Raw genomic sequence first — 24,996 nt, forward strand, 5'->3', positions numbered from 1 at the left:
GTCAATAAACTCAATCTTCTACCAAACTCACATATGTCAAGGGGTACATTGTTGCAACCTAACCAATTAGTGTATTGGTGGTGTACTTTATTCCCTCTAAGTTGAAGGTTCGAATTCTCATACCACAGAATGAGAGAACTAATTTATGGAGAAAAAATATATGCCTAAATCTACTTGAACGAGGCAATATGCTAATTACAGTTGACCTATATTTAACTTTTACAGAGGCCATCAAAATTTCCTCAACATGCTGCATGAAAATTATACTTAGCAGTTAGATAGCAAACTTTATTGAGATTTGCAATGGAATTTTTGTAGTAAAGCAACACAGCTTGATGTGGAACATGCACAAGGATGTCTAGGAAAGAATATAAAGTCTCACCAAAGCCTACATTTTGTTGACTGCAAGACACAGATGATCCGAGGTAATCAACAAATTCAGACCATGAGCCACCAAATTCAATGTAATCTCCCTAATATAAATATACAGATATGAGGTTTTACTCATTCGTTGAATGAAGATTACTGGAAAATCTTTCATAAGAACAAAATGACGTGATGAATCACTGAAAGAATTGCACAAAAATCTTCTAACTAAAAAATTATTTAGCATGAAATTAAGGTTTTTTGTGAGACAGAAACTCAAGAAAGCAGAATTCTGCGATCTTTACCTTACGTAGCTTACAACTTTGTATATGTTATTAGGAAAACATGCAGCGCATGTCGTGAAAACAATCAAGGGCGAGCTAAACATATATTGATATATGCACTCACTAGCTACATAACCCTTTGTTTGTATGTCAAGATCAAAAAACACTCCAGCGAATAAAAGAGCAACAGAGCCGCAGTATCCATGAAAAGAAGAAACTAAAAGAATCTTCTACATATGTCTTAAAAGGTAGATCATTGCTAGTTAATCATGTAGTGGTATTTGAGATCAGAACAGAGCCACACGGGTGCGTGCAACATAGCTTGAGAAAGAACGACAGGAATCGAGTGAATGTAATAAGATTAGAAACAGAATTATCGATCATAGGCCCAGTGAGGCTTTTGATTTAGAGAGCGAGTGAGGGAAGGACTCTTACCAGCTCTTCGAGGGCGAACGAAGGTGAGGGAGTGGAAATCGGCGGAGATGACCTCGAGGGGGTAGGGTTGGAGCGAATTGGCCCAGAAGAGGCAGCGGCGAAAAGGGGTGTGGCGAGATGGCGTCGATCCCCGAACCCCACTCCCGTAACGCATTCGAAGTGTTTGAAACCCTTCCTTGCCGTTATTATATATTTTGTTGGAAAATAATTAATAAAAAATAATTTATCATTCAAAAAGAAAGCATTTGGTAGCAAATGTTTCAAAAATATCATCCAATGCTTTGAAGTATCGTATTAATTAAAATTTGTTATATATATATATATATATATATATATATATATATATATATATATATATATATAGGCTTTTTTTCTACTGAAACTTGAAATCGACCTCCATCCCTCTTAACGTTGTTTGTAGCGTCGTCTTGCAAATAAATCAGCTGCTGCATCGAAGGAACTCAACTCTCCTACTTTTGTTGCTTCGGCTTTCTGCCATCAGAGTGAGTCTTCTGCGCGATGAACATCTTCTTCAGCATCCTTAGCATCACCACAATGGCAGGTTTCCGGCGCAGGGGGCGGCTCTTCGACACCTCCAGCCGCAGCTCCTTCTTGGCCAGCAAGCCTCCTTCACCGGCCAGTACGTCCATGCCCATCGATCTCCTCCCCGCCGCGCCCCGCGGGTCCCCGGCGCGATAGAACTCCTCGTTGAAGTCCTCCCAGAGCATGTCCATCCTCTCCTCTTCGCCGCTGCAGCCGTAGTCGCTGAGCACCGCGGGGGAGCTCGGCCGGAGGGCTCTTCGGCATGTGGTGGCGATGTGGGCGCCTCCCTCGGAGAAGCTTCGACGGAGCTGGCTGCTGTCTGCCTCGGGGGAGTGGAACCAGAGGGAGGTGGCGGCAAGGCTGGGGAACGGGAGGTCGGGGATGAGCTCGTGTTCCGTCACGATGGTGGGGAAGCTGAACTCGTCCATCTTTTTCTCTTTCATAGCTTCATCCACAACGGTGTGATCTTATAGGAAGGTGAGGGGTTGACAATGGAATCGGCATGGAGTTAGGCCTACCTAATGCTATTGTAATGTGCTGTGAGGTCTGAGCAACTCATCAATCGCCGAAATGAGCGGGGGAGCGGGGCCTGCAAGGTTCTCCAATAATGCATGCGATATGTTCTATTTGGTGCACTCGGTAGATCTCATGGGGCGATGAGCTAAAACACACATGCGAAGTCCACCATTTAGCAAGCCGATGTTGAAATGAACGCCAATGGATGTTGGCAATCCTTCAGCTAGTTTTCCATTCCAAGCTGATGTTGAAATGAACACCAATTGATGGCATCCACCTCTTTATAAATTAATTAATTGTTAGCTGAAAGCTATGTGGATGAAGACACAGTCATATTTGGTGGTTGGCAATGATTAGGGGAGTTGGAGCATGTAATCCATGCAATCCAATGTGCAAATTGGTGCATCACGAACTTTACTCTACATTTATTAATAGGGAGAGGAATTATTCGAGATATTGATTCGGAGCCGAAGTCATATCTTACTTCACAGTTTGTCTTAGTGCCTCAAACCTTACAAAAATTGCACATCTATTATTCTATAAAATTCTTGTGAAGCTTAAATTAATTTTTGATTAAATAGTATTCATTGAAGTTAAATTTTTAAGAGTCGAATATATTAAAGAATAATTACTTTTAAAGATGTTGAATCTCAAATTTTGATTATGAAATTAATTAATGAATTTATGATCCAATGTGTTATTTGAGAAAAAAGTGATGCAGAATTAATTTCGATCAAAAAAAAGCAAAACGATTGAAGTAAAAAGAATTAGACATTGGGCCGGAGTCAGAAAACGGGTATTAAGCCAAAAGAATCGGATGTTGTGCCAAGATCGAAAATTGTAGGAGTCAACTTGTCGATGGATCGAACGATGTGTCAGAAGTTTGCTGAAAATTCGTCCGGAGTTCGGATAAACAAATGATAAGCCAAACAACTTAGATTTACTAAGTTCTTATCTTAGGTCTCAATTTGAGTTACGTTTGGGTATATTCTACTAACTCAATTATGGGCCAATTGGGCTTGAGTTTGAGCTATTTTGGACTAAAAGAAAGACTCATTCAATGACCCTTAGTTGGCCCAAGTGGTGGCACCACCTAAGACTCAGCCTCCCAAGCATTGTCTAAGCGATGGTACTGCCTATAGTTAATGTTGTCAGGCGATGATACTACTAGAGCCCAATCTCCAAGGCTTTGTCATATGGTTATACCGCTCAAACTAATGGTAGTACCACTAGTTGTCAAAGGTGCAAGCGATGGTACCACCCAGTATTGTCAGTGAAATTACTAATACCTCAGAAACCTAGGATGAGATACTTTTTTGCTCCATGAAGTGGACATATAAATATCTCACTTTTTATGCATGAAAAAAATATGAAATGTGAACAAAAAGTCTTAACATTTTTAATTGTAAAAGTCTTGAAAAAAATGCTAAATGTCTTCCTCCTCCTCCTTAAGATTTGTGATCATTCTAAGAGAAGTATGAGGCTTGTAAAGGTTATCTCCTAAACTTATGAAAAGGAGAAAGAATTATAAGAGGGTAGTTATGTAGGAAAATCTACGAGCGACATCACATGTGTAGCAAAAGAACAGAAAACAAAAACTCTAAATTTTCCAAAAAGGTGTTCATCGTCATGTAAAGATTAATGCTTAAAATCCGTGAAACTAAAAACCATACGCGAGATAATTTCGTTACCTAGGGAGATCATATATTTTTGAATCCCTACAGATCTAGTATTACCCAGTATTATCGATGGTACCACTTAGTATTGTCGGTGGTACCACCAGTACATCGAAAACCCGGGATAAGATATTTTTTGACTCCATTTTTGAAGTCATTTGGGGCCTATAAATATCTCACTTTTTATGCATAAAAAAGCACGAAAAGTGAACAAAAGTCTTAACATTTTTTATTATAAAAGTCTTAAAAAAATACTAAGTGTCCTCCTCCTCCTCTTCCTTAAGATTTATGATCATTCTAAGAAAAATGTGAGGCTTGTAAAGGTTATCTCCTAAACCTATGAAAAGGAGAAAGAATTGTAAGAGGATAGTTGTGTAGGGAAATCTAGGAGCGACATCACATGCGTAGTAAAAGAACAGAAAACAAAAACCCCAAATTTTTCAAAAAGGTATTCATCATCATGCAAAGATTGGTACTCAAAATTCGTGAAACTAAAAACCACGCTTGAGATAATTTTGTTACCTAGGGATATCATATATCCTAGAATCCTTATAGATCTATAGGAGATGATGAAGGAGGTCAAGCGTCCTCCTCTCTAGCGATGATCTATAGAGTAGGGCTATGACGATACTCCTCAAATCACTACCAAAATCTCCACACCTACTATCTAAGGAGGAGAAGGAGAGAGGAAAATAGGAGGTGCAATCAAGAAACCTCTAGCCTATAAGCCTTTGATTCCTTCCTATTTATAAAGGTCTCTTGTTAACTTAACCTTAATAGATCTTACCTTATTAGGTACTAGATTTCTATCCAACTACCCAAGCCTCTTATATTAGTGGATCTCTATCCAATAATCTCTCATTAGCTCTCATTGGATCTCATCCATAGGATTCAATAATTCAGGGGCTTATTGAATATCGAATAAGATAGGGGCTCTAGTGGATATCTTATATCCGAACCTCTACTCGTCGTAATGTCTACCATATGTGTATGATCCTCTAAGCCCAATATCGAGCTAGCCATGAGTCATACCTGTCAGAACTCATTCTGGCTCAATGAATTATTATCTCTATAATAATTCACTCGACTCATCGATTGTAGACGTACTAGGCCACTACGCCGTAGTCCCCAAACGATATAGGAAAATCCAATCAATTGGACTTATTTGTCCTTAGTTACTGTGTATTTATAGTCTCTCATCCATCTAATATCCCAAAGATCATATACCGAATATGGAACTATCAGACCTATACAATTTCTACTCGAGTCTTACTCTAATTGGATTCTCTTGGAGAACTCTTTCTCTCTCAATCCGAATAACCCTGGCTAGAGATTTGTCTGAGCAAGAATACATGATATATTCCTCTCATGATACCTAGAGTGGATGATCATTTATTGACACTTAATAATCCTCATAAACTTGGCTACCACTCCCGATGATTAGTTGTGTTAGATCTAGAACTTCTAGGCCTATAAGTTTGGTATCAAAGAATGAAATACTCATATATGGCATCATTAAGTGTCTCAAGTCTAAGGATCAAGTACACCATTGGGACAACAAAATCACTATCTAATAATGAGGTATTATTGACCATCCAATATTTTGTGAGCGAATCAATTAGGTGAGCACCTGTATTGTAGCCATAGTATCCTCACACGAGTATATATGAGACTAACTGCCTCCATCATATGGACGAGTATAAAATATACTAGTATATCCAGTTATCTCGATGTTCCTCTCGAGTAATCTATGACTAGAATTATTTAAGGTTTGTGTTTAAAGGTAAATCAGTCTTATTATCGTGATCTTATTATGATCTGATTATCATTTCACAGATCTATCGACATTACAATATATATACATATATATAACAAGTAATATAGAGTAATAAAATATCAAAATATAATAAGAAAAAAGAATGTGTATCATATCACATGTGTCATCACTCATGTGATTGGCTTGCAAGGCACATATGACTAGCAAGTTGGTGAATGCCTATTGAAGGAAAATCGTTAGTGAATGCCAATGGCCTCAATAGAGGAGAAAATGGGAGTGGACATAGGTCACGACAATCGAACCATTATAAATCTGATATGTTCTAATCTTTGTTATTTATCTTTATTATTTACTTATTTTATTACTCACTCTACCTTGTACTTACTTTAAGTCAAGAACACTCGTAATTGGTTTTTATCGAACGAGATTTTAAAGTTTTTCTCGTTTAGTTTAACACCTAAGATAAATGACTTTTATTGACAATCAAGAGAGTCTTTCTTGTTAGGATCGAGAGCACTAAGAGGGGGGGGGTGAATTAGTGCAGCGGAAATCTTACAGTAATTTAAAAATGAAAGCTGCGTTCATCCGATAAAAAATGATTTCGATATAAAAGCAGAATCACAGTGCAGTTTGCGTCTAAGCGCAGTTTTGCGTCTAAGCGCAGTTTGCGTCTAAACACAGTTTGCGTCTAAGCACAGTTTGCGTCTAAGCGCAGTTTGCGTCTAAACTCAGTTTTACGTCCAAACGCAGTTTTACGTCTAAACGCAGTTTTACGTCTAAACGCAGTTTTACGTCTAAACGCAGTTTTGCGTCTAAACGCAGTTTTACGTCTAAACGTAGTTTTGCGTCTAAACGCAGTTTTACGTCTAAACGCAGTTTTACGTCTAAACGTAGTTTTACGTCTAAACGCAGTTTTACGTCTAAACGCAGTTTTGCGTCTAAACGCAGTTTTACGTCTAAACGTAATTTTACGTCTAAATGTAGTTTTGCGTCTTAAAGCAGTTTTGAATCTTGAAAAGCGTTTTACGTAGAAAGCAATTTGCAGTTATAAATGGAATCCGAATGTAAGCGTAAACTGCAGTGTGAAGATCGTACGAAAACACGATTTACGTTTGAATGCAGATTCTGAAAGATCAGAGCTTAGAAACTCGTTCGTAAAGGCGCAGAGGGCAGTAGCAATGTAGGAGGTTTGCAGTAATGATAAAGTGCTCAAGGTAAAAGCAAACCAGAGATTTAGAGTGGTTCGGTCAGTCTTGACCTACTCCACTTTTGGCTTCCTCCTCCGACGAGGTCACCGACGTCAACTAGCTGCCTTCCTTCAATGGGCGAAGGCTAACTGCCCTTTTACAGTTTCTCTCCTTTTGACAGGCTCAGGAGACAACCTTTACAGATCCTTTCTCTCCTCTCTTTACAACTCAAGACTTGAAGAACAGAAGGAGGAGAACTTTAGGACTTTACACAAATTTGAGCTCTTAGAATCACTGAAAAGATCAAGAATTCGGTGTGGATCTATATCCTTTCAGTGTTGAATGGGTAGGGTATTTATAGGCCCCAACCCAATTCAAATTTGGAGCTTAAAACGATCACATCCCGGAATTCCGGGATCAAGCGGTTGCACCTCTTGACTGGAGAGGTGGCACCGCCTGGCAGAGCTCGTAGACTGAGCTCAGGCGATTGCACCTCTCTGCCAGAGCTCGAAGACTGAGCTCAGTAGTTGCATCACCTGGCAGAGCTCGAAGTCTGAGCTCGGTGGTTGCATCACCTGGCAGAGCTCGAAACTGAGCTCAGGCTGATGCACCTCTCTGCCAGAGGTGGTTGCACCTCTCTGCCAGAGGTGGTTGCACCTCTCTGCCAGAGCTCGAAGACCGAGCTCAAGCGATGCATCTCCTGTCCAAAGAGGTTGCACCTCTCTGCCAGAGCTCGAAGACCGAGCTCGGTGGTTGCACCTCTTGGCAGAGCTCGAAACTTGAGCTCTGGCGGTGCTACCTCTTGACAGAGGAGGTTGCACCGCCCAGTCTCGCTTGGAGACTGAGCCCTGGGCGGTTGCACCTCTTGGCTGGGGCGGTTGCACCGCCCAGTCCCGCTGGAAGACATGGCCTGGGCGGTTGCACCTCTTGGCTGGGGCGGTTGCACCTCTTTCACTATTCCAGCTCACTTGGTTTGGCTCCAAACTTGGTCCAAACCAGTCCGAACTTGGGCCTAATTGGCCCCTACTTGGGTTATAGGATTAACACCTAATCCTAACCCTAATTAACGTGCTAACTATGAATTTAAAGACATTTTCTAAGCTATTTACAAAGTCCGCAAGTCAAGACTTCTTCTAGCGAGCTTCCGGCAAACTTCCGGCGGTCTTCCGATGAACTCTCGGAAACCATTCTGCGGACTCCCGGCAAGCTCCTAGACTTCACGATTTGATCTTAGCGAGTTCCAACGAGCTTCGTCGGCAAGCTCCGATCTTTCTCGGCGAGCTCCGTGAACTTCCAACGAACCTTCCGGCGAGCTTCCGAAAAACCCTTCGGCAAGCTCCCAACTCATTCTCGGCTAGTTCCGGTAGCATTCCCGACGAACCTTCGGACTTCCGTCGAACTCTCGAACTCGCAACAAATCCTTCGCGCTTGACTCCGATACTTTGTTTCGCTTTATGTCTTCATTGTTATCATAGTTAATCCTGCACAACAAAACAAAACTTCAATCGAGACAATTAATCCTAAGCAATTAACCAAGTTGTCCGACATGTCATTGGTCCCTCGACGCTCCGTCCGATTCTTCGGCGCATCGTCCTCTCGTGCAGCCTATTGCCCAATCGGCCAGTTAACTCCGCAACTCCGATATCCTTGGCACAATACCCGCTCTTCTTGGCCCGATGCCCGAGTCCACGGCCCGAAGCCTTCTGTCGATACGTCGACCGATTCACCGGCCCGACGTCCAATCTTCTGACATGTTCCTTCGGCACAACATGATTTTCCTGCTTTAATTGTCTCATCCTGATCAAAGCATCATGCGTCACTCAAAACGCAGATTAAATCATAAACATATATCAAGTAGTTTCATCATCAAAATACGAGATTCAACATTTCTATCACTCATCCTCCTATGTTTAATGGGATAAACTACATATATTGAAAAACTCAAATGAGAATTTTCTTACTCTCTATGGATTTCAATTTATGTAATATTATTAAAAGCGATTTTTAAAAAGTCTTCTAATGAACGAATGGAATGATTTGGAGAAGAAGACTTTTCTCATTGAATGCTAAAACGATGAGCGCTTTATTTTATGCTCTTGATAAAAATGAATTTAATCAGGTTTCTATATGTAAAACTGTGCATGATATTTGACACACACTCGAAGTCACACACAAAGGGACAAGTAGGGTTAATAAATCAAAAATTAATCTTTTAGTATATAGTAATGAGTTGTTTTGAATAAAATCAAGCGAGACCATTGAAGACATGTACACCTGTTTTACGAATGTTATCAATAGTTTGAAAGCACTTAGTAAAAGTTTTTCTAATTTTGAACTTGTTAACAAAATACTAAGATCCATTCCAAAATGTTGTGATCATAAAGTAATGACAATACAAGAAGCAAATGACTTGAATAACTTTCCACTTGAAGAACTTATCGAGTCTTTAATGACCTATGAAATAACATTTGTTACATATGATGAATAGGAGAACAATCTTCCAAAGAATAAGAAGGTTATGACACTTGGAACTAAAGAAGACCATTTGAGAGAAAACTCAAGTGATGATGATGATAATTTGAAAGCACTTGATAAAAGTTTTTCTAATTTTGAACTTGTTAGCAAAATATTAAGATCCATTCCAAAAAGTTGTGATCTTAAAGTAACGATAATACAATAAGCAAAGAACTTGAACAACTTTCTGCTTGAAGAACTTATTGGATCTTTAATGACCTATGAAATGACATTTATGGCACATGATGAACATGAGAACAACCTTCCAAAAAACATGAAGGTTATAACATTTAGAACCAAATAAGACCACTTGAGAGAAAACTCAAGTGATGATGATGATGATGATGATGATGATGATGATGATAATGACTTGGTACTCATTATAAGAAAATTTTTAAAAAATAAAATGGAATAAAACAAAATAAAATACTAAGAATAAAAATAAACCCAAAAAGGACACAGTGATATGTTATGAATGCAAGAAACCGAGGACACTTAAAAAATGAATGCCCCAAAGTGAAGAAGAAGCTACCAAAGAAAAAAAAGATGCTCAAAGCAACTTGGACACTATGATAAAACAAGATACTAAGAATACTAATGAACCCAAAAAGGATACAATGATATATTATGAATGTAGAAAGCCGATGACACTTCAAAAATGAATGTCCCCAAGTGAAGAAGAAGCTACCAAAGAAAAAAAGATGCTCAAAGCAACTTGAGATGATTCAAATGTATCTAAAGACAAGGAATAAACTAATAAAGACGAAATTACAAATTACGCTCTAATGATGCTTAATGATGAGGTAAGTGACTTAATCGAATCTCATTTAGCTTATGATGATTTACTTAATGCTTTTAATGATTTATATAATGAATGTAAGCTAGTTAGTAAAAAATATAAGTTGTTAAAAAATAATCATGCTTCTCTCTCTAGTAAATTTAAAAATTTTAAAATTGAGCATGATAATAGCATGTTAACTCTTTGCATTAAGGGTAAAGAGTTTGATTCATTTAAGAAAGAAAATATTTTACTACAAGAAACACTTAAAAAAATTAAAATAGGTAACAAATCTTTAAACATGATCCTTGCTAATAAGGGTTATGTTCGTAGAAAGAAAGAAATTAGCTTTGTGAGTAATACTTAATAAAAACCAACTATCTTCGTTAAAGGACCTGCATTACATGTTTCTCCCGGAAATAAATATAATTTTTGTGGTAGATTTAGATATTATGCTTATAGATGTTTATTTAAAAAATATAGTCTACATAAATTAGTTTGGGTTCCTAAATAAACTATTAATAACTTAATGTCAATAGTTAAGATAGGTAGATCTATTAATGAGGGATTCAAGGTTAAATGTGTACCTAAAAGAAAACCCTCTTTATTATAGATATGTTTACAATTGAAAGCTAGGAGCAAGAGATGGTACCTTGATAGTAGATGCTCAAGACATATGACCGAAGATCTAACATACTTCTCTAAGCTCACTAGCTAAGATCCAACACACTTCCTTATGTTGAATCTCGTATTTTGATGATGAAACTACTTGATATATGTTTATGATTTAATTTATGTTTTGAGTGACGCAGGGTGCTTCGATCAGGATGAGACAATAAAAGCAGGAACATCATGTTGTGCCGGAAGAACATGTCAGAAGATTGGACGTCGGGCCGGTGGATCGGTCGACGTATCGACAGAAGGCTTCGGGCCGTGGACTTGGGCATCGGGCCAAGAAGAGCGGGTATTGTGCCAAGGATATCGGAGTTGCGGAGTCAACTGGCCAATTGGGCAATAGGCTGCAGGAAAGGACGATGCGCCGAAGAATCGGACGAAGCGTCGAGGGACCAATGACATGTCGGACAACTTGGTTAATTGCTTAGGATTAATTGTCTCGATCGAAGTTTTTGTTTTGAGTGTGCAGGATTGACTACGATGAAAGTAAGACATGCAGCAGGAGTTGCGCCGGAGTCATGACCATGATCACGTTGGGAGTTCGAGAGCTCGACGGAAGTTCGGACAGTCGTCGGAGGTTCTACGGGAACAAATCCGAGAAGTCCAGAAGCTTGCCAAAGGAGCTCGTCGGAACTTGCCAAGTGGATCGTCGCAGTCTAGGAGTTTGCCAGAAGTCCGCAAGAGCATCACCGAGGGTTCATCGGATGATCGACGGAAGTTCGTCGGAAACTCGCCGGAAGAAGCGAGTGATGCACCGAAGCAAGCTGCAGAATATGTCTTAGGAAATAATCGTAGTTAGCACTTTGATTAAGTTAGAAATGGGAGGTGATCCCATTAGCTTAATCCTGGGGCAACTGGGCCCCTGAAGAACTCAAATTGGGTCGAATGGTTTAACCCATTCGGACCCAGGTTGCTGTGGGAGGTGCAACCGCCCAGGCAGGGAGGTAGCACCGCCCAGGCTATGTCTCCTAGCGAGACTGGGTGGTGCAACCGCCCCAGCCAAGAGGTGCAACCGCCCAGGGCTCAGTCTCCGAGCGAGACTGGGCGGTGCAACCTCTTCTGTCAAGAGGTAGCACCGCCAGAGCTCAAGTTTCGAGCTCTACTAGGCGGTGCAACCTCTCCAGTCAGGCGGTGCAACCGCCTGAGCTCGGTCTTCGAGCTTTGGCAGAGAGGTGCAATCGCCCCTGACAGAGGTGGCATCGCCCAGAGGCTCAGTCTTCGAGCTCTGCCAAGCGGTGCAACCGCCCCAGTTAGGAGGTGCAACCGCCTGATCCCGGAATTCCGGGATTTGATCGTTTTGAGCTCCAAATTTGAACTGGGTTGGGGCCTATAAATACCCCACCCATTTAGCACTGAAAAGATACAGATCACACACACGAAATCTTGCTATCTTTCTATGATTCTTAGAGCTCAAAACTGTTAGTTCTCCTCTTTCTGTTCTTCAAAGTTTGAATTGTAAAGAGAGGAGAGAAAACTTCTGTAAGGGTTGTCTCCTAAGCCCTTAAAAAGGAGTGAATCTATAAGAGGGTGGTTGGCCTTCGCCTATTGAAGGAAGGCTTCTAGTTGACGTCGGTGACCTCGTCGGTGGAGGAAGCCAAAAGTGGAGTAGGTCAAGACTGACCGAACCACTCTAAATCTCTGGTTTGCTTTTATTTTTAGCACTTTATCATTACTGCAAACCTCCTACATAGCTACTGCTCTCTGCGCTTTTACGAACAAGTTTCTAAGTTCTGATCTTTCCGAATCTGCATTCAGATGTAAATCGGTGTTTTCGTACGATCTTTACATTGCAGTTTACACTTACGTTTTGATTCCATTTATAACTGCAAACTGCCTTCTGCGCTTTTACGAACGAGTGTCTAAGTTCAGATCTTTCCGAATCTACGTTTAGACGTAAACTACGTTTTGACGTAAAACTGTGTTTAGACGCAAACTGCACTTAGACGCAATCTGCGCTTAGACGCAAACTGCGCTTAGACGCAAACTGCGCTTAGACGCAATCTGAGCTTAGACGCAAACTGCTCTTAGATGCAAACTGCGCTTAGATGCTATCTGCATTTAGACGCAAACTACATTTAGACGCAAACTGCGTAAACTGCGCAAACTGCGCTTAGACGCAAACTCTGTTTAGACGTAAACTGCACTTAATCATAAGTAATCTTAGAATCGGCTTTTGCATCAAAATAGTTTTTATCGAACGAACGCAGCTTTCGTTTTTAATCGCTGAAAGATTTCCGCTGCACTAATTCACCCCCCCCCCCCCCTCTTAGTGCTCTCGATCCTAACAATTGGTATCAGAGCGGGGTATTTCTCATTTCGGATTTACACCCGAGAGAAATGGCTCTTCAAGAGGGCTTTTCGGTCTTTCGTCTACCGTTCTTTAACGGATTGGACTACACTTATTGGAAAACTCGAATGAGAGTTTTCTTGCTTTCTCTAAATCTGGATTTATGGAATATCATTGAAAACGGTTTTCAACTTCCCTCTAAACCGATGAACGAATGGTCGGATTTAGAGAAGAAGTATTTTTCTTTAAACGCAAAGGCTATGAATGCCTTATTTTGTGCTTTGGACAAAAATGAGTTCAATCGGGTTTCTTTGTGCGAAACGGCTTTCGATATTTGGCGCACTCTTAAAATTACGCACGAGGGAACTAGTAGAGTCAAAGACTCGAAAGTTAATATTTTACTGCATGATTTCGAGCTTTTTCATATGAAACCAAGCGAAACCGTTGTTGACATGTACACCCGTTTTACGGATGTCGTCAATGGTTTAAAATCACTTGGTAAAAGCTTTTTGGATTTTGAACTCGTTAACAAAGTTTTACGCTCACTTTCTAAAACTTGGGATTCAAAAGTAACTGCTATTCAAGAATCGAAAAACTTGAACCAATTTCCACTTGAAGAACTAATTGGTTCATTGATCACATATGAAATGACGTGCAATGCACGTGAAGAACTTGAGAACCACCTTCCAAAGAACAAGAAGGATTTGGGACATAGAACATTTGAAGACCACTCGAGCATAAGCTCAAGTGATGGTGAACTTAAACTACAAATGAAACAAAAATTAAAATGTAAAAAGAACGGAACTACTTGCTTTGAACGCAAGAAGAAGAACAAAAATTGGGATGAATCGAGCTCCTCCGAAGACGAGGAGAAAATCAACAAAGGCGAGGTGGCAAACTACGCCTTTACGCCTTTCGACGCTGAGGTAATCAAAATGCCTTTAATTTACTTTGAAATTACATAATGCTTTTCATAATGCATTTTTCTTTTCTTAAAAATTACATGTTTAATAATTTTATAATGAAAATAGAAAAAATTAGGAATCATGCTTATCATTCTAGTAATTTTGAAAATAATCATGAAAATTGCTTGTTTATGATAGACAAAATGATTTTGATTAAAAATACATTATGAAATCAAGTTATATGTGGTTGAGAAGTAATAATGTGTATCATGTTGATTTCCATTGTTATTTCTCGATTTTGAGTATATGAAATCATGTTCAATTTGAAGTTATGATTAATGAGTATATATTTTTGAAATTATGGTGATTCTTGATTATCGATTTTCATGATAATAACAGTGGCTTTAAAAAAAAAAAAATTTTTTTGATGCATGTTTTCATAAAAGAAAAGGCATGCTAACATGAAATCGATCACTTAAAATGAAACACTTAAAAAGGGGGAAAATATATTATCAATGAAATCATGAATCTATTTATGTTTTGTGAGCCATAGAAATGATTTTGATGACTTAAAATTGAAATGAGTTTTATCAAAATCATGATCTTGATTTATCAAATTGAATGAATTGAAAATGAATAATGATTTTTCTCTTGAATGATTGTGACTTGTATTCCTTGTATTCATGATATGATTTTTATGCAATTCTTTGTATTCATGAAATATTTATCTCATCACCCAATTATTTCTTTTTCAATATTCCTCAAGTGATGATATGAATGCATGAGATATTCATGAATTTATTTTGATGTATGCAAATGAGAAGTTTCGATCATGCATGGTAGGATGCAATGTGACAAATTAATACCATGATGATTTGAAATATTTATGATTTGGAATGATGCATATGCTTTTTATTATGATAATGTATGATGTGTATCATGAATACTTTAAATGATAAATGTTCGGTATCATGAATACTTCATTATCATACATGAAAATAGTGATAAATATTTTGAAATAAATGATTGTATCATGTTAGATGGTTTTACATTTTATGCATGATAAGCTATAGTGACGAGTGAAACAATGATTGAAATAATATGAATAATGATTTGGAATCATGCATATAATAATGAGTTTATATGTTTTGAAAATGTGCATGTTTTAATTTGAAAATATAATGATACACAAATGAGATTGATACTAACCTTTGTCATGATTTAAAAATTGATGTAAAGGGTTTTTCCCTTCTTTTTGACAATGACAAAAGGGGAGATAGCTAGCTTGCACAATTCAAGAAGAAAGCAAAGATTGCACTTCTTAAAAGAGAATAAATTGCTATCTTGAACATCACCAAGAAGTGCTATCTTGCAAATCTCAAGACACACAAATGCAATCATGCAAAATTTGTAATTTTGCACATCATTAAAATTTATGATGCTTTGGTGATTATGCATATTCTAAAATGTTATAAAATTCACTAGCTTGCATGATGTAGAACTTAGCTATATTGAACATCACCAAGGAATGCTATCTTGCCTATCTCAAGAAGCAAAAAGTTAACTTGCACATCTAGCAAAACTTATATTTCAAGAAGCAAGAGTTGCTTTCTTGAACATCTCAAAATTGCTAGCTTGCGGGCCTTAAAATGTTGAAAATTTTTGCTAGCTTGTATATGGTAAACTTGCTATCATACTACCATGATGATGAGCATGCCTTATCTTCATGATTATATTTGAAAAACTATGGCAAAAATATGTCCGAATGATTAAACGTGTTAAAATTATTTTTCGGACTTTTTTGATTGAATGATCAAATCACTTGATTGCCATAATAATTTTACACAATTACTTACCATGATTACATGTTGGAAATTATGTGCTTGAATACAAAAATTTCCATGATAATAAGCATGTTTTACCTTCATGATTGTCATTGAATATCTCTAGTAAAACCCTGTCCGAATGTATGAAAGTGTCAAATTTCATTTTTGGATTTTCTTGATCCTAACAATTGGATTTTTTTTTTTTGATACATTATCCTCTTCCAAATTTAACAAGCATATGTCATATCAAGTTTAATTCACATCATTGATTTTTGACATATGGAATCATCTAGCAAATGCACTTATCATGTGAAAAATATTTTTCGAGAAACATATTTGATGGTTCCCTCTTATAAAAGGAAGATATTTTTACATACAAGGATTTGATTCACTTACATATCTTAATCCTTGCAAAAATGAAGTGTTCTTTAATATCTTACCGATTTGAACTTCACATATGGCTTTCCTCCTTCATGTAAAAAGATAACAAATAAAAAGGAAGAAGCAATAAAAGCTATCTCCATGTCATGTTTTCCTCGAGATGTTTGCATTACTGGTATTCTATCACTCACTGTTGGAAAATGACATGAACCAACTTATGGCATCGCACTTATATTTAAAGTTTGCTTATATCGTTCTCCTTGTTGTTGATGACAAAGGGGGAGAAATATATGAATTGATATGTTTGCTATCACTAATGATGATATGGTTGCTATCACTGATGTTGATATGTTTGCTATCACTAATGATGATATGGTTGCTATTACTGATGTTGATATGTTTGCTATCACTGATGTTGATATGGTTGCTATCACTGATGCTATGATTAGGCCATACTTGCATCACCAAGAAATATATGATTGCTATCATTGCTATGATTAGGCCATACTTGCATCACCAAGTAATATATGATTGCTATCATTGCTATATGCCCTGTATCAAGATATCAAACAAAAATTTGCATCGTACGAGCTGATATCTTACCATGTGATGCAATGCTACACTTGCTAAAATATTCGAAATGTGTACATCATGAAATGATATCAAAATCTTGCTTCACAGCTTTACATGCCGATATCATGCCATATGATGAAATGCTACAATTGATAAACACTTGAAATAGTTGCGTTACAATATCAAAAGCTAACACTACAAAGGAAGCAAAAATTTGCTAGCTTGCAACATGCATATTTCAAGAAGCAAGAGTTGCCTTCTTGAATATCTCTAAACTGCTAGCCAGCAAGTTCTAAAATGTTGTAACATTGCTAGCTTGCATGTGCTATCTTGTATGCCGTAAAACTTGCATATCTAAAACTTGATAGCCTGAATGTTCTAAGAATGATGTAACATTTGCTAAATTTTCTGGCTTCAAACTTGCATGATGGTAACAATAGATATTATGTTTTTCGTGCAATGAGTTAAACTTACATCACAAACACTAGATTGTGGTACTTCTCCTTTTTGTTGATGACAAAGGGGGAGAAGTATGTTGATGACATGACATGTTATGCATAAGTTTATGATGACATGTTGCTTGGATTTTTGAATCCAAGAGTTTCTATCAATATGGCATATTGATAGGGGGAGTTTGTTTAAACTCTAGGAGTTAAGTTTAACTCCGTTATCAAGTAGTTGTCATCATCAAAAAGGGGGAGATTGTTGAATCTCGTATTTTGATGATGAAACTACTTGATATATGTTTATGATTTAATTTACATTTTGAGTGACGTAGGGTGCTTCAATCAGGATGAGATAATTTAAGCAGGAACATCATGTTGTGTCGGAAGAACATGTGAGAAGATTGGACGTTGGGCCGGTGGATCGGTCGACGTATCGACAGAAGGCTTCGGGCCGTGGACTCGGGCATCGGGCCAAGAAGAGCGGGTATTGTGCCAAGGATATCAGAGTTGCGGAGTCAACTGGCCGATTGGGCAATAGGCTGCAGGAAAGGACGATGCGCCGAAGAATCGGACGAAGCGTCGATGGACCAATGACATGTCGGACAACTTAGTTAATTGCTTAGGATTAATTGTCTTGATCGAAGTTTTTGTTTTGAGTGTGCAGGATTGACTACGATGAAAGTAAGACATGCAGCAGGAGTTGCGTCGGAGTCATGACAATGATCACGTTGGGAGTTCGAGAGCTCGACGGAAGTTCGGACAATCGTCGGAGGTTCTGCGGGAACAAATCCGAGAAGTCCAGAAGCTTGCCAAAGGAGCTCGTCGGAACTTGCCAAGTGGATCGTCGCAGTCCAGGAGTTTGCCGGAAGTCCGCAGGAGCATCACCGAGGGTTCATCGGATGATCGACGGAAGTTCGCCGGAAACTCGCCGGAAGAAGCGAGTGACGCATCGAAGCAAGCTACAGAATATGTCTTAGGAAATAATCGTAGTTAGCACTTTGATTAAGTTAGAAATGGGAGGTGATCCCATTAGCTTAATCCTGAGGCAATTGGGCCCATGAAGAACTCAAATTGGGTCGAATGGTTCAACCCATTCGGACCCAGGTTGCTGTGGGAGGTGCAACCGCCCAGGCTATGTCTCCCAGCGAGACTGGGCGGTGCAACCGCCCCAGCCAAGAGGTGCAACCGCCCAGGGCTCAGTCTCCGAGCGAGACTGGGCGGTGCAACCTCCTCTGTCAGGAGGTAGCACCGCCAGAGCTCAAGTTTCGAGCTCTGCCAGGCGGTGCAACCTCTCTAGTCAGGCGGTGCAACCGCCTGAGCTCGGTCTTCGAGCTCTGGCAGAGAGGTGCAACCGCCCCTGACAGAGGTGGCACCGCCCAGAGGCTTAGTCTTCGAGCTCTGCCAGGCGGTGCAACCGCCCCAGTCAGGAGGTGCAACCGCCTGATCCCGGAATTTCGGGATTTGATCGTTTTGAGCTCCAAATTTGAACTAGGTTGGGGCCTATAAATACCCCACCCATTCAGCATTGAAAAGATACAGATCACACACACGAAATCTTGCTGTCTTTCTATGATTCTTAGAGCTCAAAACTGTTAGTTCTCCTCTTTCTGTTCTTCAAAGTTTGAATTGTAAAGAGAGGAGAGAAAACTTCTGTAAGGGTTGTCTCCTAAGCCCTTAAAAAGGAGTGAATCTGTAAGAGGGTGGTTGGCCTTCGCATATTGAAGGAAGGCTTCTAGTTGACGTCGGTGACCTCGTCGATGGAGGAAGCCAAAAGTGGAGTAGGTCAAGACTGACCGAACCACTCTAAATCTCTGGTTTGCTTTTATTTTGAGCACTTTATCATTACTGTAAACCTCCTACATAGCTACTGCTCTCTGCGCTTTTACGAACAAGTTTCTAAGTTCTGATCTTTCCGAATCTGTATTCTAACGTAAATCGGTGTTTTCGTACGATCTTTACATTGCAGTTTACACTTACGTTTTGATTCCATTTATAACTGCAAACTGCCTTCTGCGCTTTTACGAATGAGTTTCTAAGTTCAGATCTTTCCGAATATGCATTTAGACGTAAACTACGTTTTGACGTAAAACTGTGTTTAGACGTAAACTGCACTTAGACGCAATCTATGCTTAGACGCAAACTGCGCTTAGACGCAATCTGAGCGTAGACGCAAACTGCGCTTAGATGCAAAATGCGCTTAGACGCAATCTGCATTTAGATGCAAACTGCATTTAGATGCAAACTGCATTTAGACGCAAACTGCGTAAACTGCACTTAGACGCAAACTCTGTTTAGACATAAACTGCACTTAATCATAAGTAATCTTAGAATCGGCTTTTACATCAAAATAGTTTTTATCGAACGAACGCAGCTTTCGTTTTTAATCGCTGAAAGATTTCCGCTGCACTAATTCAAACCCCCCCCCCCCCCTTTTAGTGCTCTCGATCCTAACACTCTAAGCTCCCTAGCCAAGACAAATGATATGTCACATTCAAAAACAACAACAAAAGAAAAATTATTGGTAAAGGAATCATAGGTAATAAGTTAAACCTTTTTATTGAAAATATGTTATTAGTAGATGGTTTAAAACATAATCCACTAAGCATTAGTCAATTGTATGATAAAGGATAATTATAAAATTTGAATCTAATGCTTTTATAATTAAAATATCACATAAAAATAAATCTATGATTGTCTTAAAAAATAACAATGTGTATACTATTGATATTGATGATTTTTGTGATGAAATGTATTTTTCGGCTTTAAACGATGATGCATGACTTTGACACAGGAGACTAGGTCATGCTAGCATGAAACTAATCTCTCAAATTTCAACTAGAATACTCATAAAAGGAATGCCTAGCATCAAATTTGTTAAAGACAAAGTTTATGGTGCATGTCAACTAGGAAAACAAATAAAAAATAGTTTTAAATTAAAGAATTAAATAAACACCTCTAGACCACTATAATTAATCGATATAGATTTATTTGGACCAATTGATATAACAAGTTTAGGAGATAGTAAATATACTTTTATAATTGTTGATGACTATAGTAGATATACTTGGACATACTTCTTGGCACACAAAAGTGATTGTTTTAAATATTTTTTTAAATTTTATAAACTTGTTCAAAATGAAAAGGGTTTTATGATTTCATCTATTCATAATGATCATGGTGATGAGTTTAAAAACTATGATTTTTAAAATTTTTGTGAGTCAAATGAGTATAACCATAATTTCTCTACTCTAAGAAATCTATAACAAAATAGAGTAGTTGAGAGAAAAAATAGGAGCTTACAAGAGATGATAATAACCATGTTGAACAAACATAGTCTACCTAAATATTTTTTAGTCGAAGTCGTTAACACGAAATACAATATCATGAACAGGGTTCTCATAAAACCATTACTTTCCAAAACTCCCTATAAATTATGGAATAACAAAAGACCCAATATTTCATATTTTAAAGTTTTCTATTGTAAATATTTTATTTTAAATGAAAAAGATATCTTAAGAAAATTTGATACAAAATCCGATGAAGGTATTTTTTTCTTTATTATTTTTTTATTTCTAAAACTTTTCGTATCTTTAATAAATAACCTTAGTTATTGAAGAATCCATTCATGTTATTTTTAATGAGCTTTTCGAATTTAAGAAAAATAATTTTAATTTTGATGCTTTAAATTTGAATAAAAACTCTTCTCCCCCAAGTAACTTGGATGCATCTTTTTCCAAAGAATCCTTGCCTAAGGATTGGAAGTATATAGATGCTCATCTTAAGGAGCTAATCATTGGAGATATATCAAAAGGTGTTCAAACTCGTTCTTCATTTAAAAATTTTTATGCTAACTCGGTATTTTTATCTCAAATTGAACCAAAATGCATTGACGAAGCTCTAAAAGAAATTCATGGGTTATTACAATACCAAAGAAGTTTATTCTTAGACCTAGTGAGTATTTAGTAATTGATACTAAATGGGTCTTTAGAAATAAACAAGATGAACTTGGTATCGTAGTTAGAAACAAGACTAGATTAGTGGCCAATGATTTTAACCGAGAAGAAGGTATTGATTATGAAGAAACATTTGCTTTTTGGCTAGACTTGAAGCCATAAAGATTCTCCTTGTGTTGTAATAATTTTACGTTATTTCAAATGGATGTCAAAAGTAATTTCTTAATGGCTTTATTTTCGAAGAAGTTTATATTGAACAACTATTCGGATTTGATAATGCTAATTTTACAAATCATGTGTTTAAGTTATCTAAGACTATTTATGGATTCAAACAAGCCCTAAGAGATTGGTACGAGAGACTTAGTTCATTTCTTATTAAGAATGATTTTTTAAAATATAAGATAGATACCACATTGTTTATTAAATATTTTAAAAATAATTTTATTATTATTTAAATTTATATTGATGATATCATTTTTGGTTCTTCAAATGAGTCTTTATGTAAGTCTTTTGCCAAAAGTATAAGCCAAGAATTCAAAATAAGATTAATGAGGGAATTAATTTTTTTCTTATAATTACAAGTCAAACAATTTAGTGATGAAACTTTTATTAGTCAAACTAAGTATGCTTTAGATCTATTAAAATGATTTAATATGGATAGTGCTAAGGCAATTAATACACCAACGAGCATCTCTACAAAATTAGATATGGACATTAATGGAGAATGTTTTGATCAAAAGACTTATAGAGTTATGATAGGTAATTTACTATACCTCAGCAAGTAGACCTAATATTATGTTTAGTATTGGACTATATGCTAGATTTTAATCTAATCTGAAGTAATCTCACAAAAAAGCTCTTAAGAGGATTTTCAGATATTTAAAAGGAATTCCTAATTTATAATGATTGTATCAAAAATAAAAAAATTATGAATTAATTGCTTATGTTGATGCTGATTTTGCTAGATATAGAATATATAGAAAAAGCATATTAGGAATATTTCAACTTTTAGGTCATGCACTTGTTTCTTAATATTTTAAGAAACATAATTTTATTGCATTATCTATAACCAAATATGTAGCAATATGTACATATTGTGCACAAATTATTTAGATGAAAAATACTTTAGAAGACTATGGACTTTACTTGAAAAATATTTTTATAAAATGTGATAATACTAGTACAATATGTTTAACAAATAATCTCATTCAGCACTCCTAAATATATTGATATTAGATATTATTTTATTAAAGATCATATTAATAATCACGATATATCTTTAGAATTTATTGATTTAAAGTATCAATAAGCAAATATTTTTACAAATCCATTCATTGAGGATCAATTTGATTTTATTAGAAGAGAGATAGGCATATTAAATCTTACAAATGCATGAATATTTCTTATCGTTATCTTGATTTCTTAGTTTTTCGTAACTTGAGTTTTCATTTTAAATCGTGATCGTTTTCTATCATCCTTCATCTTTTAATTTACAAAAATAGAGCTTTGATTCATGGACTTTTAGATTCATGACTTATCTCTCATTCGTTCACGTGATAGTTAAAATTTTTGCTCCCTTGATTTTCTATGATTCTCTTGAGTTTTCATGACTTAGAGTCTTTTCACTTTTTACAAAAGAAAAGACTTGTCAAGATGATTCATGACATTTCAGATTCATAACATGAAATCTCATATTCATGTGATAATTAAATTTTTTGCACCATTAAATTCTTTCTGCTTGCACATTTCAAGTAGAAGTAAATATTGCTAACTTTCACATCCCTAATATTTACTAGCTTGTATGTTCTAAAGTGATTAAAACTTGCTAAATTAATAGCTTATATATTTTTAAAAAAAATATTAAATATTTTTTTTTTCTTTTTTGTTGATGACAGAGGGGGATAAGTAAAATGTAATGATAAATGAGTTGAAAATAATGATGAAGAAATGATAAATATTTTGAAAATGTAAATGCTTTGAAATCATACTTGATGACATTATATTTTTGAAATTATACATGAAGATGATTTGTAATATTTTGGAATTATATATACTATTCCATGATGATTTGAAATATTTATGATTTGGAACTATGCATGTAATTATATGCATATAATATAAGTAATGATATTATGATGATGCATATGATGTATGTAATATTATGCATATGAAGTGTGAAATGATGAACTTTGTAAAGAAAATGATTAAAATTATTTCAATTTGATTTCTGAAGTTATCATTTTTTGAATTTAAAGTTTCCTTCAATATGACATATAGATAGAGGGAGTTTAGTTTAAACTCCATCATCAATTGGTTATCATCATCAAAAAGGAAAAAATTATTGAATCCCGAATTTTGATGATGAAATCAATTAATGAGTTTACGTTATAATATGCTATTTAAGAAAAGTGATACAGGACTAACTTCGATTAGAAAAGATAAAACGATTGAAGTAAGAAAAAGCAGACATTAGGCCAGAGTCAAAAAACGTGCATTGAGTCAGAATAATAAGATGTTGTTCCAAGATCGGAAGTTGCGAGAGTCAACTTACCGATGGATCGGACGAAAAGCCGAAGGTTCGGACAATGTACAGGAAGTTTGCTAGGAGTTTGGATGAACAAATGATAAGTCGGACAACTTAGATTTATTACCTTGTAATTGTTTAAGTCCTTATCATCGTAGTTAGGTCTTAATTTAAGTTAGGTTTGGGTATAACCCTACTAACTCAATTAGGGGCCAATTGGAACTGAGTTGGGGCTGTTTTGGGCCAAGAGGAAGGCTTATTCAGTGACCCTTAGTTGGCTCTGCTAGTCATAGGTGCCCAGCAAGCCAATCACGTGAGTGATGGCACGTGTGACTTGATACAGAATCTTTTTGCTTATTATATTTTGGCGTATATCACTTTATAACTATTGCATAAATGCATACATATATTATGATGTCCTTGGATTTATGCAATGGGAATCGGATCGTAATGAGATCACGATAATGAGATCGATTCACCTTTAAACACATATCCTAAATAATCCTGGTCATAGGTTACTCGAGAGGGACATCGTGATAACCGGATAGACTGGAGTGCTGTATACCCGTCCATATGATGGATGCAGCTGGTCTCATAGCTGCTCGTGTAGGGACACTAGGGGTACAGTACAGGTGCTCATTGGAGAATGAGTTCACTGATTGATCCGCTTACGAAATGTTGGATGGTTGATGATGCCTTATTGTCAGACAGCGATTCCGTAGTTCTAGTGGTGTATCTAGTCCTTAGACTTGAGACACCAAGGATGTCCTGTATGAGTGCTCCACTCTTTGATACCAAACTTATAGGTTTGGCTATCCCAGATCTAGTACAGTTGGTCATTGGGAGTGGTAGTCGACCTTACGAGGGCTATTGAGTGTCGATAGAGGATCATCCACTCTCGACGTCATGAGAGGAATATCCCATGTGTTCTTGCTCAGACAAATCCCTGGCTAGAGTCATTCGGGTTGAGAGAGAAAGAGTTCTCCGGGAGAATCCGATTAGAGCGAGACTCGAGTAGAAACCGTATGGGTCTGACAACACCATGCTCGATATACGGTCTCTAGGATATTAGATGGATGAGGGACTATAGGTACACGGTAACTGAGGACAAACAGGTCCAATGGATTAGATTCCCCTGTATCGTTTGGGGACTACGGCGTAGTGGCCTAGTACTTCCGTAGTTGATGAGTCAAGTGAATTATTACAAAGATAATAATTCACTGAGTTAGAAGGAGTTCTAACAGGTATGACTCACGGCCAGCTCGATATTGGGCCTAGAGGGTCACACACATATGGTAGGCATTGCGATGAGTAGAGGTTCGAATATGAGATATCCGACGGAGCCCTTGT

At 37.2% G+C, this 24,996-nt stretch overlaps 1 protein-coding gene across 1 annotated transcript; it reads right to left on the bottom strand.

Moving 5' to 3' along the window:
* Nucleotides 1-1,425: 1,425 nt before the first annotated feature.
* Nucleotides 1,426-2,093, bottom strand: LOC103974339 (uncharacterized). The gene has a single exon (XM_009389143.3). It carries the CDS (start codon nt 2,069-2,071, stop codon nt 1,556-1,558), a length of 516 nt encoding a protein of 171 aa, XP_009387418.3. The 5' UTR covers nt 2,072-2,093; the 3' UTR covers nt 1,426-1,555.
* Nucleotides 2,094-24,996: the final 22,903 nt, after the last annotated feature.

Source organism: Musa acuminata, chromosome BXJ3-4 (genome assembly GCF_036884655.1).
Source record: "Musa acuminata AAA Group cultivar baxijiao chromosome BXJ3-4, Cavendish_Baxijiao_AAA, whole genome shotgun sequence".
Classification (NCBI taxonomy): Eukaryota; Viridiplantae; Streptophyta; class Magnoliopsida; order Zingiberales; family Musaceae; genus Musa; species Musa acuminata.